This window comes from Eschrichtius robustus, chromosome 12 (genome assembly GCF_028021215.1).
Source record: "Eschrichtius robustus isolate mEscRob2 chromosome 12, mEscRob2.pri, whole genome shotgun sequence".
Taxonomy (NCBI): domain Eukaryota; kingdom Metazoa; phylum Chordata; class Mammalia; order Artiodactyla; family Eschrichtiidae; genus Eschrichtius; species Eschrichtius robustus.
In genome coordinates, this window is record NC_090835.1 from 87,631,453 (window position 1) to 87,648,002 (window position 16,550).

The following is a 16,550-nucleotide window of genomic DNA, read 5'->3' on the forward strand; positions in this document are numbered from 1 at the left end:
CATTTTACCTGTTGGTTCATTTATTGAAAAGTGAAGCTCTTTGACACATGCTCATTTTTATTTGCTGAATCCTGATTTTGCCTTTTTGAAAAAAAATGCAAGTGAGATATCATGTGATTATGGCTTGATTGGAAATAAAGGGGGATTTAGGAGAGGTGCTGGTTCTTTTCACCTTTTTCTTTAGGCCCGGGAAATTGAACACTTGTCACTCAACGTCATGGCAAATCATCATTGGTAAGCAGCATACAGGAAGGTGGAAATTGCAGACAGGAAAGCATACTCTTTATCAGGCATGGGCTCACTGAGGATAAAGGAAAGGTTCTGGTCACTGCAGAACAGCTCTGAAATCTGTTAAGATATATATAAATATCAAATTAAGGTAAAGGAACCGACTGAATTTCGTTTTGTTGTCATATGAGGACATAGTCTAAAAAGCCTGCCCAAGTGTTTTTTAGTTATTCTACGGGAAAGAGTTTCTGTTTAACTATTTATTAGGGTCTAATATCTGAAGTGTCTATGAATTTAGATGCTAATTTATAGGATATTGAAAATTTCAATGATTTTTGTCCATTAGAGATGACTATTATCTCTTTCCAGTAGAAAAGATAACGTAAAGGTAATAATATAATTGTACCATAGGACAATAAACCTTTTCCATCTAAATTTGCTCGTTTGATTTTAATTAAATCTTCTTTCCTTTTCCCAGGTGGAGGGCGGGTGGTGGTGGTGGTGGTCACGAATTTTCCCGCTGTATATCTTGGTTCTCAGCTGGGGCCCCTGCAACAAAACACAGATTAGCAAAGGAAAAATAAACAGGTTTGTTAACATGTATATTTCATACATACAGTAGCAGAGACCCAGGAGAAAGTAATCCAAAGAGGTGGCTTATAACTCCAGTTTACATAGCATCTTCAACAAAGACTAGATTTGTAGAGAAATGACAGGACAAAGAAAAGCACTTTTAGGCTTCTAAGGGCAACAAACTGTGAGAAGGTAAATATATGGGAGGAAACGAACAGCGAGGTTTGTTAGATTCCTCTGGAGCCTCTCTGGTCTAAACAGCCTGTGCAGTCTCCAGTACAGAATTTATATCCTGCTATAAGGCAGAAAGAAAGAGTAGAGAGAGGTTTTTCTTCGGATTATTGCTTATTAACTGCCTAGGGAGGTAAAATAAGGGAAAGCATTACAACAGTTCTATCGACAAAGTGAGTGGCTCTAAAAAGAGCCTTTTTCAGTTCAGAGTAAGCAATAGCCTTGGGTTACGCCCTCTCCCCGCGGATGCGGCGGGCAAGTTGGATGTCTTTGGGCATGATGGTGACGCGCTTGGCGTGGATGGCACACAGGTTGGTGTCCTCGAAGAGCCCCACCAGGTAGGCCTCGCACGCCTCCTGCAGCGCCATGACGGCCGAGCTCTGGAAGCGCAGGTCGGTCTTGAAGTCCTGCGCGATCTCGCGCACCAGGCGCTGGAACGGCAGCTTGCGGATCAGCAGCTCCGTGGACTTCTGGTAGCGGCGGATCTCGCGCAGGGCCACCGTGCCGGGCCGGTAGCGGTGCGGCTTCTTCACGCCGCCCGTGGCCGGTGCGCTCTTGCGGGCCGCCTTGGTGGCCAGCTGCTTGCGCGGCGCCTTGCCGCCGGTGGACTTGCGAGCGGTCTGCTTTGTACGAGCCATGACGATAACAGAAAAGAAAACTGGCTTGAGAGTAGTATGGTGCTGGTGCCGGTTCTGACCTTATTTATAGGTGCAGATCAGTCTGATTCCTAGTTCCCGCGCTGTGATCCAATTGGTTGTCACATTGCCTTCAGGAGAAATATGGTTGGATTCCATTAAAGATTAAATGAGCTATCGAAATTTTATTTCAAGTTTACAGTCCACTTTGAATTGAGTTCATAACAGTAAGGTTTCCTTTAGTATAGATTTTAGTGTACTTCATTCATTGCATTTTTCTGAAAAGAGAAACAACAAATGGACTAAACAATTCTAATGATGGCGTCATTCGCAGAATTTAAAAAGCCCGCCCAGACATGTCATTGGTCAGCTATTCCTCCTTTGTTCTCCCATTTATTTTATTCATATATTACTTTTGGACACCAAGTTCGTTTGACTATACATGTATATGTAATAATGTATATACCTCGTGCACATACAAAACCACCACTCAACATGAGGCATTATGGTCTGTCTTGTCATTTACATACATATACGTTATCCATAGCCTACAAGCCCTAATTTATGTCCTGACACAGAATTCCCTTAACAGGGATTCTTTACGTGAGTTTACAAACGTATTGCATCTTTTCCGCTAAAGGAATGGCAGAAAGCTAGTTTCATAAATTTTTCTAAGAACTTATGGTGCATAAAATGTGACCAACGGCTAACAATTTAACCCCTTTGTGGCAAAGATGGGAGCGGTTTCCCAGTTTTAAATGCAAAACTTTTAACAGGCTAGTATAAACAAAACTTAAGCGTAACGACACATTAAGACTTGAACACGTCTCCTACACTTACGAAGTATTTCAGCGCTTTCTGGGAAAAAGTGGGTGGCTCTGAAAAGAGCCTTTGATTTTCAGAATGGAGACTGAAGAACTGCTAAACATTTCACTTGCCCTTGGCCTTGTGGTGGCTCTCGGTCTTCTTAGGCAGCAGCACAGCCTGGATGTTGGGCAGGACACCACCCTGAGCGATGGTCACGCGACCTAGGAGCTTGTTGAGCTCCTCGTCGTTGCGAATGGCCAGCTGCAGGTGGCGCGGGATGATACGCGTCTTCTTGTTGTCGCGGGCCGCGTTGCCCGCCAGCTCCAGGATCTCAGCCGTCAGATACTCCAGCACCGCCGCCAAGTACACTGGGGCCCCGGCACCTACCCGCTCGGAGTAGTTGCCCTTGCGGAGCAGCCGGTGCACTCGCCCTACGGGAAATTGGAGCCCAGCTCGCGAGGAGCGGGTCTTAGCCTTGGCGCGAGCTTTCCCTCCTTGCTTCCCGCGCCCAGACATACTGACTGCTAACAGGGGAAAAACAGCCACAAGAAAAGTGAAAAAGAAATGTTCTATAAAGAGCAACAAGATGACAGTTATAGAGCTGGGTGGAATTGTCAAATACGAGGTAGGATTGGTTAAAATCGTCTTTTTACTAGACAACCAATAAGAAAGGAGATGTGATGCAAGTAAATTTACATAATCTCGTCACTAATGCATTATCAAATCAGTTCTGGATATTCTTGAATACCTTATTTGCATAGGTCGCCTATAAAAGACGAGATTCTAGACGTAAGCAGGCATATCAAAGTTATACTTTAGTGTGCGTTTTGAATTCGGCAAGTATGCCCGAACCGGCGAAGTCCGCTCTTGCCCCGAAGAAGGGATCCAAGAAGGCGGTGACCAAAGCCCAGAAGAAAGATGGCAAGAAGCGCAAGCGCAGCCGCAAGGAGAGCTATTCTGTATACGTGTACAAGGTGCTGAAGCAGGTCCATCCGGACACCGGCATTTCGTCCAAAGCCATGGGCATCATGAATTCGTTTGTCAACGATATCTTTGAGCGCATTGCTGGCGAGGCGTCGCGCCTGGCTCATTATAACAAGCGTTCGACCATCACGTCCAGGGAGATCCAGACGGCCGTGCGCCTGTTGCTGCCTGGGGAGCTGGCCAAGCACGCCGTGTCTGAGGGCACCAAGGCTGTCACCAAGTACACCAGCTCTAAGTAAATGTTTATAGGTGCTGTTAAAACAAAGGCTCTTTTCAGAGCCACTTACATTTTCATCGGAGGAGTTGTGATGCCCTCTTGTTGCCCGTTTGGGGGATGTTATCTAAACACAGTTAGATACCAGAGTTGGCTGAGCTGTTTCTTTAAATAAGTCTATGCATAGAGAAGCCCTTGTGCTTATTAAAACAGGCTCTTTCTGTTTCACCTCTTTCACAAACCTTCCTATATTCTATACTAAAAAAGCCAGAGTTTCTGTCCACCACGCCTTATTTTCAATTAGGAAAGCAAGGGAGGCTGGCTGGGTGGGATTACGAAAGGGAACTCTTCCTATCCTAGCCATGGTTTGGCACTCTGGTACCAGGAGTTGGTTTCAGTTCCCAGCTTCCCCCGGCCCTTTCCCCAGAATGGATTCTACACTCCCAGAATCATGCCCCACCCCACAGAATTCAGAGCCTTACCTCCACCTGGCCTCCCCTCCAAACTTCGACATTCTAGTACCTCTGCCTTCTCCTGTGTGCCCGGACCCCTATTTGTGGTCCAGTTTCAGTTGTTTCTGAAACACTTCAGCTCGGATTTTGCTCTTTCTTCCAAAACCTGTTTAACTTTTATTAAATTATCTTTGTAAAAATAACCAATAGTTTTCTCTTTTTCTGACTGGACACTTATGCATGGTGCCAAGCCTCCCTTGATTTAAACCTTTTGCTTATTTCACTTCGTTTCAGCATCAGGCACTTTGATAATCATACATTTTCCTTACTCTCGATCTCAGAAGGGTTTATCACCATCAGTTCTCCCAGGTAGGTAAAGCATTTATTCCAGGAGACAAAAGAAGTGAGTCGAATTTGAGTGCAGCCTGCAGGCCTTTGGGATCTGGAGCTTCATCTCCTAGCCTAACCATGTCTTTTTGGCTGATTCGGGACACTTCATGAAAGATGAATAAGAAATGCACCAAGAAAAGGGATGTAGCCTAGTGCTGGGAGAGGAGGTAATTCATGCAAAAATACTTCCTAAAGTGTTAAGAAATCTGTACATGTGAAGTGTTTTCGAATTCTATCTAGACGTCTTTGAAAGAAAATTGCATCAGAAGACATTGGTTGGAATTTGAGTTCTGTGAGGTAAATAATCTTTGGTTCTCACAGCCTCTGTTCCTTACTTTAAAAATGAGAATGTTGGGCTTCCCTGGTTGCGCAGTGGTTAGGAATCTGCCTGCCAAATGCAGGGGACACGGGTTAGAGCCCTGGTCCAGGAAGATCCCACATGCCTCGGAGCAACTAAGCCAGTGTGCCACAACTACTGAGCCTGCGCTCTAGAGACCGCGAGCCACAACTACTGAGCCTGTGTGTCACAACTACTAGAGCCCGTGCTCTGCAACAAGAGAAGCCAACGCAATAAGAAGCCCGCGCACCGCAACGAAGAGTAGCCCCCCCTTGCCACAACCAGAGAAAAGCCCGCGTGCAGCAGTGAAGACCCAACACAGCCAAAAATAAAATAAAATAAATTTATTAAAAAAAAAAAAAAAAGAATGTTATGGGAGTTCCCAGGATGTCCAGTGGTTAGGGATCCGCTCTTCCAACTGCCTTGGCCCCGGGTTCAATCCCTGGTCGGGGAATTAAGATCCCAGAAGCCGCGTGGTACGGCCAAAAACACAAAACAGCAAACAAAAAAGGATATTACTGAAACCAGCTCATTGACAGTTTTGTGTAAACAAATGCAGTAGTTACAGTGAAAGCAAACATTACAATTTGATTTGCAATTCATGAAGTTATTTATGGACATTATGAGGTAAAATTTCCCATTAGTCCTACACTTTACATATAATGAAGACAAGCTTTCTGATATAGTATTATAATCAGAAGTAGTAATACTATAATGAATGAACAAAGTGCTGCTCCATGAAATTAGACTTTCTGCTGTTAAAATCAGACACCCTAGACACACTAGCTAAAAAGGAAACGTAGGGTACTTCCCTGGTGGCGCAGTGGTTAAGAATCCGCCTCCCAATGCAGGAGACACGGGTTCGAGCCCCTGTCCTGGAAGATCCTACATGGAGCAACCAAGCCCGTGCGCCACAACTACTGAGCCTGAGCCTGAACTCTAGAGCCCGTGAGCCACAACTACCGAAACCTGCGTGCTCCGCAACAAGAGAGGCCACCGCAATGAGAAGCCCGCGCACCGCAAAAAAGCGTAGCTCCCACAACGAAGGCCACCCGCAAGAGGACACCGCAACTAGAGAAAGCCCGGCGCGCAGCCCGCGGCAACGAAGACCCAACGTAGCCAAAAGTAAATAAAAATTTTAAAAAAAGGAAATGTAAATTGCCGCTGTTAAAATTAAAGCAATGTCAAAATTATGTGAGCCTGCAATTTTAGGAAGAATTTACTTGTATCTATAGTCATTTTTATATTTACACTTTTAAATTTAAACGTATGTAGTTATAATCTTAAAGATCATTGAATACATTAATCAATAATTCTTAAACGTGAGTGCCTTGATTTTCAATTGGTGGTCTGACAAATTATCACAAATACAGTGGCTTACAACAATACATTTATAATTTTATGGTTCTTTAGATCAATATTCTGAAATGAATTTCATTGAGCTAAAATGGTGTCAGAGGGCTTGGGCCTCTAACTGTGAAAATCTGTTTCCTGTCTTTTCCAGCTCCTGGAGGGTTTTCCTTGTTCCTTGGCTCACAGCCCTTTGCTAGATTTGAAAGCCAGCAGTATCTGGCCAAATTCTTCTCACACTGCCATCTCTCTGGTTCTGTACTATGATTCCCTCTTCCATTGTTAAGGGCCCTTGTAATTATATTGGGTTCACTTGGATTCTCTAGGATAATCCTATTTATTTATTTGGCCATGCCGCGCAGCATGTGGGATCTTAATTCCCCGAACAGGGATTGAACCCATGTCCCCTGCAGTGGAAGCGCGGAGCCCTAACCGCTGGACCTCCAGGGAATTCCCTAGGCTAATCCTATTTAAAGTCAGGTGATTAGCAACCTTAGTGCCATCTGCCACCTTAATTCCCATTTGTTATGTATCCTAACATATTCACAGACTCCAGAGATTAAAAGGTAGACATAAGTGGGGAGGCATCATTCTGCCTAGCACAGTAAGTGACAGTGTTTTTAGAATTTGACAGAATGCTATATACTTTCTGTTCTGGTGGGAGGACAAACATATGGACACACTACTGTATGTAATTTCTTGGATTTCATATACTCCCCTAAAGCTCATATAGACCTGGTGTAGATGTTTACCTCTGGGACTACAGAAAGCAAAAGTTGACTATTTACAATAACATAAACTCTCATATACAGCCATCTGGTATTTTTAGTTTTCATTCTTTTACATTTTTTTATTTTTGCTTTTGTTCTTTATATGTATTGTTTGAATGTTTATGTATTTTTTTGTGTATGTTGTGTGTGTATATTTATGTGTTGTGTAGGGAGTGGGAAGCCTGGTAGTCATTAATTACACAAGATTATAGACTATTAGTACTTTTTTCCTACCAGGGTTGAAATCCTAAAAATATGTTGTATATACATTCTTAGCATTTGTTCCATATGGGATGCCGTTTATGGCAGTTTATAAACTTAAGCAGGTTTGTAATTATGAGAAAAGTGTCAATTTTCATGACCGTTATATATGTATACATAGGACAGGAGAGTGGTGGTGGTATGAATTATTTTCATTTAAAAAGTTTTTTTTTTTTTTTTTTTTTCTGACTAGGACAAAATAATCATAACATCCACCCTGAGAGAAAATAACATAATTTAAGGGAGAGGAGGCACCAAAGTATTTTAAGGGTATTTCTTTCCTGAACTGCCAGTGTCATCAGCCCCAACATGGTGGTTCAGCAATGGTCTAACTTTTCATTAGCCAAACCTTGGAAAAATTCTTACAATTAAATGGCCCTATCCTGGAACCGGTGATACTCGCTTTTCAATTTCTATGCACATTAACTGTGCTGCTCCCATTAATACTTAGAAAAGTTACATTGTTTTAATTAAATAAATCGAATCCACGTACATATTCTTCTTACTACCACACAGCACTAACAAGGCATTGCCAAGAATTTAAGAGGATTTCTTAAATCTTCTTCACTTTTCATGGAGTCAGTTCGTAGGGCACACTACATCACAGCAGTTCAAATGATACTTACATGTCCACACTTGGTTAGCCTTGTAGCCAAAGTGAGCTGTGAAAGCAAGAGAAGGCTATGCTACCATTTACCTAGAATGTAAATTACATGTTTTGTTTTCAAACCAAAATGCTGTGTACTTCAAGTGTTAGCACCATATAGCAACAAATTCGTTTCAATATATTAAAATTGAGTATTATGGCAGTCATATTAGAAACCAATCATTACAGCTCTTTTGCTGAGAAAGTGGGTGGCTCTTAAAAGAGCCTTTGAAACTAACCACGAAAAGCACTTTCTTGCTGAGGTCACTTGGAGCTGGTGTACTTGGTGACAGCCTTGGTACCCTCGGACACGGCGTGCTTGGCCAGCTCCCCGGGTAGCAGGAGGCGCACGGCCGTCTGGATCTCCCTCGACGTGATGGTCGAACGCTTGTTGTAATGTGCCAGGCGCGACGCCTCGCCCGCGATGCGCTCGAAAATATCATTGACGAACGAGTTCATGATGCCCATGGCCTTGGACGAGATGCCAGTATCCGGGTGGACCTGCTTCAGCACCTTGTACACGTACACAGAATAGCTCTCCTTGCGGCTGCGCTTGCGCTTCTTGCCATCTTTCTTCTGGGCTTTGGTCACCGCCTTCTTGGAGCCCTTCTTCGGGGCGGGAACGGACTTGGCCGGCTCAGGCATAACAAACACTGTGCCAAGTTGAAGAAAAAAGTAAGTCGTGAAAACATCACTCAGCATATTTGTAGAGCTACTATGCAAATATGGTATTTAAAACTTTACACTTTGATTGGATAAATTTTCCACGTTGTTCGGTGGTATGCAAATTATGTGACAGCAGTTCTCCTTTTTAATTGGTTGCAAGCTTTTAGACCCTTTTAACCAATCAAACAGTGTAACTTACAATTCGGCTTCGAAGTATAATTGCTTCTCATTTGTTGAGAGAATTTGTACTTTCGTTTTGCTGCTTCTTTGCTAAGCACCCTGATTAGATTGATCAGATGTCGGGACGCGGAAAACAAGGTGGTAAGGCTCGTGCCAAGGCTAAGACCCGTTCTTCTCGGGCTGGGCTTCAGTTCCCCGTGGGCCGAGTGCACCGCCTGCTCCGAAAGGGTAACTACGCCGAGCGGGTCGGGGCCGGCGCGCCCGTGTACCTGGCGGCGGTGCTGGAGTACCTGACGGCCGAGATCCTGGAGCTGGCGGGCAACGCGGCCCGCGACAACAAGAAGACGCGCATCATCCCGCGTCACCTGCAGCTGGCCATTCGCAACGACGAGGAGCTCAACAAGCTGCTGGGCAAAGTCACTATCGCTCAGGGCGGCGTCCTGCCCAACATTCAGGCCGTGCTGCTGCCTAAGAAGACCGAGAGCCACCACAAGGCCAAGGGCAAGTAAACTGCAGTATTCAAATTCTTGATCTTTGAGGAATCAGTCTTAACCAAAGGCTCTTTTCAGAGCCACCCACGTATTCGTTAAAAGGGCTTACATTTTCCTTATTTAAGCAGGTTGTTGAAAATGATTTTCAACACATTTTGTCAACTTAGAAGATGTATTTACACTCTTAGGAAATGCAAACTAATCATACAGTTTAAAGTAATCAAAAGTGTACTCTTTAGCTAAGTAAAAATGATATAGAGAGACTTTGTGTCACAAGTAATTAAGTCGATCAATGCAGCAAGCCCTCAGTTGTTAACCCTCAGGAAAAGATAATGGTAGCATAATACTTGGTAAATGTTGAAAGTTTAGGTGCAAATCTAGTTAGTGATCTACAAGATCATTTAAACCACTCCTTTAGTACTATCTCATGTTGAAAGGAATTGTTTTGCATCGTAATGGGACAAGTTAATCTGTAATTCATACTTATGTTTTTAATAGCCAATCTCAACTCTACTGAGCTGGGCCCTAATCAATTGTAAATAGGAATACAATACTGCATAGCCTGGAGCTAGAATTTGTTTAGGCAGAGCTTAACAAAGGTTTCAGCATGACTTTAAGGGACATACAGTAACACTTGTGTACCATTTACAAGTTTGAGTTTTTCTTAACACCATTTTACACGAAGGTCAGTTGAAATTGTGAAACGTAGTGGGGTGCTTTTATGTGAGAATGTTATAGTGAAAAGTAAACATTTGTTAATATAGTTATAATAGCAAACATGAAATTAATTCAGAGTTAATGGTTTTAGTGCATTCCGAAAATCTCGAAGAATTGAGGCCTGCCCAGGTCCCAACATGTCTGTGGTTTGGGGCTGCTATCTACCTACCTCATAAAGCAGAGGGTTTGTCTTCTGGGAAGACAAAGTCGTCCTCTCCTCTGATAAAACCTCTCACACAGTTGGCTTTGGCATCTTCCATGAAGAGGACTTCAGAGATTGAGGACTCATGCGGCTAGGCTTTCATTTGAGGTAGAGAGAGAAGACCGTGGTTATAACCAGACTGTCCAGAGTTGGGTGTAGTTACCTCCAGAACTTTTCACTGTTAACCCAGCCTGGGATTCATGGTAGTCATACAAGTAGATTCCTTAATAGTAAATAATAATATTAATAGTTTCCAAAAAGTTTTATTTCTTTCTCCTTTCCTCTCCCCCTTTCTCTCTTTTTTAATATGGCCCCAAAGAACCCTCAGACATATGATCAGATCACAAGCTTATATAGGTGTAAATTCTTTAGTCTTTGTAAAATCTGAAACTTACATATATCTTTAAAACACAATGCACCTTAATAGTAGGGATTCCTTTCTCCTCCTGTGGCCACAGCTCTTACCCCAAGCCAGAAAACTGACACTGGAGCATGATAGCTTGGAATGCAGTGCAAGGGCTCATCATAAGACTTACAGGCAAGCCACGTTAAGTCGTATGGGGAAGGTAGAGGAGGGTGTATTCAGGGGGCCTGGATTGGGGATAACAATAAGTGTTCAGGATTCTTTCCGAGTTCTGCTTTCATATGATCTCTGGACCCCTAAACTGATGGTTCTCAATTCTATCAGATCCAACACTCTTTTTCTATAACAAATACTGTAACTACCCCCTTTACTATCCTGAAATGAAATTCATAGATAATATAATCTACCAAAACACGACTTAACTGTAATATAAAAGGGGAAATAAAAGGAAAGTATTTTGTTATTTTAAAAAATCTCTTAAGAATTTAAAAAGAGAAATCAAGAAATTGACGTAAAATTAGCCTTACTACATTTGAATGAGGGTATAAAAATCTCTTGGCGCCAATCACATCCAACACACGCCTTTTCAAAAAGTTGATCAAAAGAAAGCCAGTTTCATGTACCAAAGTTTAAAAAATTTATTCTGCAAACAAGATTAAGCATTGTAATAATTTGTGTTAAGTTCTGCGGAGAAAAGCCAAAGAACATAGTAAAGAAACTGCATAAGGAAGATAGAGGCGAGAAAGGGTTGAAAACAGCCATTCAAAGGGAGGCTGATGTCGGAGAGTGAACCTCGCTACCAATACCTTCACTGCAAGCCGTAAGGAACAAATGCCTTGTCCAATCAGAAAGGAACTCTCTTTATATATACCGGTGCGGGGGGGGTGGGGCGGGGGCCAGGCTTTCATTTTTCCACCAGCTAGCTGCTTTCGGGGAATCTGTCACGGCTCGTACAAAGCAGACCGCTCGCAAGTCCACCGGCGGCAAGGCGCCGCGCAAGCAGCTGGCCACCAAGGCGGCCCGCAAGAGCGCACCGGCCACGGGCGGCGTGAAGAAGCCGCACCGCTACCGGCCCGGCACGGTGGCCCTGCGCGAGATCCGCCGCTACCAGAAGTCCATGGAGCTGCTGATCCGCAAGCTGCCGTTCCAGCGCCTGGTGCGCGAGATCGCGCAGGACTTCAAGACCGACCTGCGCTTCCAGAGCTCGGCCGTCATGGCGCTGCAGGAGGCGTGCGAGGCCTACCTGGTGGGGCTCTTCGAGGACACCAACCTGTGTGCCATCCACGCCAAGCGCGTCACCATCATGCCCAAAGACATCCAACTTGCCCGCCGCATCCGCGGGGAGAGGGCGTAGCTTTGTGTCTCCCGATTAAGTGCCAACCTCTGAAAAACCCAAAGGCTCTTTTCAGAGCCAACCACCTTTTCTGTGAAAGATTCCTGTGCACTGGGACCTCCATTCCGAGCGAGGAAATAAAACCTCTCCTCCCAACCTCCGCCTCCGGCAAAAATGGTGTTACAAGTTCTTTAAGATTAATTGGGTGGCTCTGAAAAGAGCCTTTAAGGTACTCAAGTCTTTTTTTTCTCTTACTTCTTTTTGGGGGCCGCCTTCTTTGGCTTGACCGCTTTAAGCTTGGCTACCTTGTGCTTATGAATTCTGGCCTTGGCTGGACTCTTGGCCATCTTCGGTTTGGCTGTCTTCACCTTTTTCGGGCTCTTGACCACTTTCTTGGCCCCGGTACCTGCTAATGGTTTCTTTGCCTTTGGGGTCTTCTTGGCGGTTTTTTTCGGACTGGCAGCGCCTGTGGCCTTCCTGGGCTTCTTTGCCCCAGTAGCCTTCTTGGGGTTGGTCGCGCTCGCTTTCTTGGCTTTGGGCTTCGCTTCCTCGGTGGCCGACTTCTTGTTGAGCTTGAAAGAGCCAGAGGCGCCGGTGCCCTTGGTCTGCACCAGGGTGCCCTTACTCACCAGGCTCTTGAGACCTAGCTTGATCCGACTGTTGTTCTTCTCCACGTCGTAGCCGCCAGCTGCCAGCGCCTTCTTGAGCGCAGCCAGGGACATGCCGCTGCGCTCCTTGGAAGCGGAGACAGCCTTGGTGATGAGCTCGGATACCGGGGGCCTGGACGCCTTGCGCTTCACGGCACCAGCACACTTGCGAGCCTTCTTCTTCACAGGCGTCTTTTCCGCAGAAGTAACAGGAGGCGCAGCAGGTACGGTTTCAGACATGGTTGATGTGGATGCCTAGCAGTAAGAAATTAAAGACTCAGAGTTGAGTACCCAGACTGGGAATGTGTGTGTTATATATACACACAGCGCCACTGCGCGCTGATTGGTTCCCAGCTGGCTTCCAGCTTGACAGCAACCTAGTCTCAGCTCTGTCTCGGAGTTGTGTTTGTTACAATTCAGGAAAGCAAAAAATTAAAGATCTCCTGTGGAGGAACCACACCAATTATATTGTACAATGAACCGGGACAGCTCAAGCTTTGAGACCTTTATAGTTTCTTCTTCCAGTTTTTATCACTTTGGTCTCAGCCTTTTTCAAAATCCCCCGACACTCCTACAGATTCACAGGTCAGAGAGACAACTTTTTGAGTTTCGTTTGAAATATAAATTCTTCTCTTTGTGTCTTCAATAGCTTGCTCTCAAGTGACATTCTATACATTCTTGGCTTTTCGTACCTTCAACAACTGCTTGATTCTCATTGACATTTACCTGGAAAATTTGTTTCATATGAGGAGAAATAACACAGGCTCTTTCAGGATTTCTCTACAAGAACTGTAGTAAAGGCTGCTTGGAATAACAGCAATATCTGATAAGAAAAGTCATTATTTAGTTTGGAAAAGTTTTATCATAGCTTTTTTGTGACTACATAGAGGGTTAGTTAATTTGGGGGCTTTAAGCATTCAAAATTTATGTAGGAAAATAGCAAAAGCAATAATCAATGATCCTCTTGACCTGGTAGTTGGGCTTGTGTTGCACAAGCTGATGGCAGAGGAGGTCCAGGTACAGGCATAAAATAGAGTTGGACTGCTTTATGGGGTTTTAAAGATTCATTTATTTACATTGACTTTATTAGGAAGGATCAGTTATTAAAATGTTCACAAGCTCTTGGGTTCAGGGTTCTGTCATGCTTCTGGAAGATAAACTTTGGCGAAGTATCCAAGTAAAAGAATTAAGGAATATACACACGCACAATACTGTCACACATACTTATATAGAATTCCCTTAAGACAGGGAAATTGAAAAGCATTTATATTCATTACTACATTTCTTATTTAAGCAAGGATACAGGTTTATAGGAAGCACATTATAGGTTATGCATTATGTTCAGTAGGAAATAGATTGATGGTAGAAAGTGCTTTGATTTTCTTCTTCAGGCCTCAAACTGTTCGTCTTTAACATATTATGTTTATTTTGAAGCAGCCATGGATTTCTTTGTATTTCTGGTAAACCTTATGAACCCCTTCCCAGAATAATGCTTTTCAGTGCTTAAGATAATATACATAGGATTACAAAGGAAAACAGTTGTATTAAAATACCATTATCAAATTTATCAAAAATTCAAACTGGTGAAACATTAACATGTGCTTCTTTATTAACACATTAAATAACAAGATTACCCATATGACCAAGAATTACCACAGTTTAGAAGGTGTAATATTTTAAATAATATTAGAGATTGAGATATTGACAGCTGCAACTGCAACATGGTGTAAATATAGCACAGGTCCTGCCACTCACACTGTTTGTTGCCTGCATTCACAAGTGGAGGAAATGCTAAGGTTCACTTGGAGTATAAAGTAAAGATAAAGATGGAGTTTTTGTTCAATACAAGTTTCCAGATGCTCTGAATCTATCTATATAGCCGAGGTTAAGAACGCCATTCTGGAATTTGTTTCTGTGCAGTGTAAACTCATGGAACTGTTTTGATGAACTTGGGCCTCTTCACAGACCATGGAGAAAAAGCCAAAGCTATCCAAGTCAGCTGGAACTCAAGGGAATTAACCATAAATTAAATCTTTACGTATTTATTATTTTGAGGAGTTCTCAAAAAGAAGGTTTTAGTAAATTAGATAATCACTTAGACTTTCACTTTAGAGGAGTGAATCTTGAGTGGAGGAGTTAAGAGCAGACATGATACTATAATGTGTCATAATAAATAATGCTGAGTGATTACTTATTTACAGATATTATTTTAAGAAACCTGGATTATCTCTTTTAAATTCAAGTGCTCTATAATTTACACTTTCTTATACATTTATCGATAAAAGGAAAAAACTGAGTATAAGCTGCCCAAGGTCACAAGCTAGTATGTAGAGAAGGCTGTCTCCAGAGCTTGACTGGACACTGTAATGCCACCTGGTTGCAGAAATAGACTGCGGTGACAGATATAATGCCAGATACAAACTGTCCACAATTAAATATATAATCAAACCATAAATCTTAGACTTACAGCAGAACAAGGTTTTTATCACTTTGGGATATACATATTTATAAATCTCCAATGTAGCGCTCAGTGATTTTTAACCTGACTTGACCTCTTAAACGCGTAACCTTCTTATATTCTTAGTTCCCTCTGTGGGGTCATCCAGCCTGCATACCAAAGAGCTCTGTTTAGTTAACCAAACATAAATGGACAAAACTAATGGCAGCTTAAACAATAAAGATATGATTTATTTAAAACCGTATTTAAAGCATTTTATAAGGGACAATAGCGTGTACTAACTGATTATTTCATATTTTGGAAAGTCTGAAGAACAAGTATCAGGCTTCTTTGTGGAAAGTGTATGATCTGTTGCCCAACTTAACGGCTGCCCGCATTGTACGGATACACAAACACACGTATCCATATACAGGAGCATTTATTAAATCCCATCTCCAGGATCCACTGTCGCTTCAGGCGCCTCTCATAGCTGCCACAGCTCTGAGCAAGGGACAAATAATCGAAGGGTGGGAACTGAATGTGGTTACCGCCCCTGCTCTTGCAGTTTTCAAACAGGTCCGTCACATTACTATATAACTTGTAAGTGGCGCTGTGGAAATCACTTCGCTGCGGGAGTGATAGGTGTATTTTTGCAATGTCTGGGCGTGGTAAAGGTGGAAAGGGGCTGGGGAAGGGTGGCGCCAAGCGCCACCGCAAAGTTCTGCGAGATAACATCCAGGGCATCACTAAGCCGGCCATCCGTCGCTTAGCCCGACGTGGTGGCGTCAAGCGTATCTCTGGTCTTATCTACGAGGAGACCCGCGGGGTGTTGAAAGTATTTCTGGAGAACGTGATCCGGGACGCTGTTACCTACACCGAGCACGCCAAGCGCAAGACTGTCACCGCCATGGACGTGGTCTACGCGCTCAAGCGGCAGGGCCGCACTCTTTACGGCTTTGGTGGCTGAACTCCAGTTGGGCATCTCCGTGAGCCTACTAAAACCGAAGGCCCTTTTCAGGGCCACCTATTCTTTCACTCAAAAAGAGTTTTGCGCTTTCTGTTCTAATTTTTTGTTAAGATGTTTGGGTCAGTACTGTTTACAATATGTAAATTTAAATTGATTTTATCTGATTCGTTTTTGGTATGTTTCAGATTAGTTGCAGGTCTGTAAAGCTGGTCCATAACCTCAGGTCGAATTGCATATTCAATGTATTTAGTGTGCTTATAGCTAGGAGACCAACAGGACAGTAAACTGCAGGTGACATTTTGTGCAACTGTCAGTGAAAAAAGGTGGAGAACATCACAGAAGAGGTAAGAGGTAAACCCTGATGCTAGGAAAATGGAAAATGGAACGTAGACACTTCTGTGGGCTGAAGACATTAAAACAGTCTTGCCTTCTTGGACATCACATGATAAATGGTGGGGGAGAAAGGGGGATGATCAATCAACATAAAATATGTCGAAGGCAGTCAAGTTCTACCAGAGAAACAATAAGAGTACTTGGAAATTAACATTGTGAATCAACTATACTTAAGTAAAATAAGAGTACTTGGGGTTCTCTCTTGTTTAAAAGTGGAATGGAGACAGGACAACTTGTCTCTGCTTCTCTGAGCTGTCTTCCCATGTCCAAAGCTA

At 43.3% G+C, this 16,550-nt stretch overlaps 8 protein-coding genes across 9 annotated transcripts; 4 read left to right on the forward strand and 4 right to left on the reverse strand.

Moving 5' to 3' along the window:
- Positions 1-146: 146 nt before the first annotated feature.
- On the reverse strand, positions 147-10,160 carry LOC137773954 (histone H3.1). 2 transcript variants are annotated; one of them, XM_068559070.1, is made up of 3 exons: positions 10,102-10,160; positions 635-1,945; positions 147-301 (listed from the first exon to the last, which is right to left on the reverse strand). In XM_068559070.1, exon 2 carries the CDS (start codon positions 1,668-1,670, stop codon positions 1,260-1,262), a length of 411 nt encoding a protein of 136 aa, XP_068415171.1. In that variant the 5' UTR covers positions 1,671-1,945; positions 10,102-10,160; the 3' UTR covers positions 147-301; positions 635-1,259. The 2 variants fall into 2 exon arrangements, with proteins under 2 accessions (XP_068415171.1, XP_068415172.1); XM_068559071.1 differs by lacking the exon at positions 10,102-10,160 and adding an exon at positions 2,508-2,573.
- LOC137773955 (histone H2A type 1-B) lies at positions 2,470-3,009 on the reverse strand. The gene has a single exon (XM_068559072.1). It carries the CDS (start codon positions 2,988-2,990, stop codon positions 2,598-2,600), a length of 393 nt encoding a protein of 130 aa, XP_068415173.1. The 5' UTR covers positions 2,991-3,009; the 3' UTR covers positions 2,470-2,597.
- LOC137773178 (histone H2B type 1-C/E/F/G/I-like) lies at positions 3,317-3,697 on the forward strand. Its single transcript, XM_068557663.1, has one exon. The coding sequence runs from the start codon at positions 3,317-3,319 to the stop codon at positions 3,695-3,697; it is 381 nt and encodes a 126-aa protein (XP_068413764.1).
- On the reverse strand, positions 8,115-10,184 carry LOC137773957 (histone H2B type 1-C/E/F/G/I-like). The gene is made up of 2 exons (XM_068559075.1): positions 10,102-10,184; positions 8,115-8,531 (listed from the first exon to the last, which is right to left on the reverse strand). The coding sequence occupies exon 2, from the start codon at positions 8,521-8,523 to the stop codon at positions 8,143-8,145; it is 381 nt and encodes a 126-aa protein (XP_068415176.1). The 5' UTR covers positions 8,524-8,531; positions 10,102-10,184; the 3' UTR covers positions 8,115-8,142.
- On the forward strand, positions 8,832-11,169 carry LOC137773956 (histone H2A type 1). The gene has a single exon (XM_068559073.1). The coding sequence runs from the start codon at positions 8,841-8,843 to the stop codon at positions 9,231-9,233; it is 393 nt and encodes a 130-aa protein (XP_068415174.1). The 5' UTR covers positions 8,832-8,840; the 3' UTR covers positions 9,234-11,169.
- On the forward strand, positions 10,627-12,536 carry LOC137774112 (histone H3.1-like). The gene is made up of 2 exons (XM_068559223.1): positions 10,627-10,672; positions 11,347-12,536. Exons 1-2 carry the CDS (start codon positions 10,627-10,629, stop codon positions 11,850-11,852), a joined length of 552 nt encoding a protein of 183 aa, XP_068415324.1. The 3' UTR covers positions 11,853-12,536.
- On the reverse strand, positions 11,334-12,829 carry LOC137773953 (histone H1.4-like). The gene has a single exon (XM_068559069.1). It carries the CDS (start codon positions 12,716-12,718, stop codon positions 12,083-12,085), a length of 636 nt encoding a protein of 211 aa, XP_068415170.1. The 5' UTR covers positions 12,719-12,829; the 3' UTR covers positions 11,334-12,082.
- LOC137773958 (histone H4) lies at positions 12,640-16,008 on the forward strand. The gene is made up of 2 exons (XM_068559076.1): positions 12,640-12,702; positions 14,399-16,008. The coding sequence occupies exon 2, from the start codon at positions 15,571-15,573 to the stop codon at positions 15,880-15,882; it is 312 nt and encodes a 103-aa protein (XP_068415177.1). The 5' UTR covers positions 12,640-12,702; positions 14,399-15,570; the 3' UTR covers positions 15,883-16,008.
- Positions 16,009-16,550: the final 542 nt, after the last annotated feature.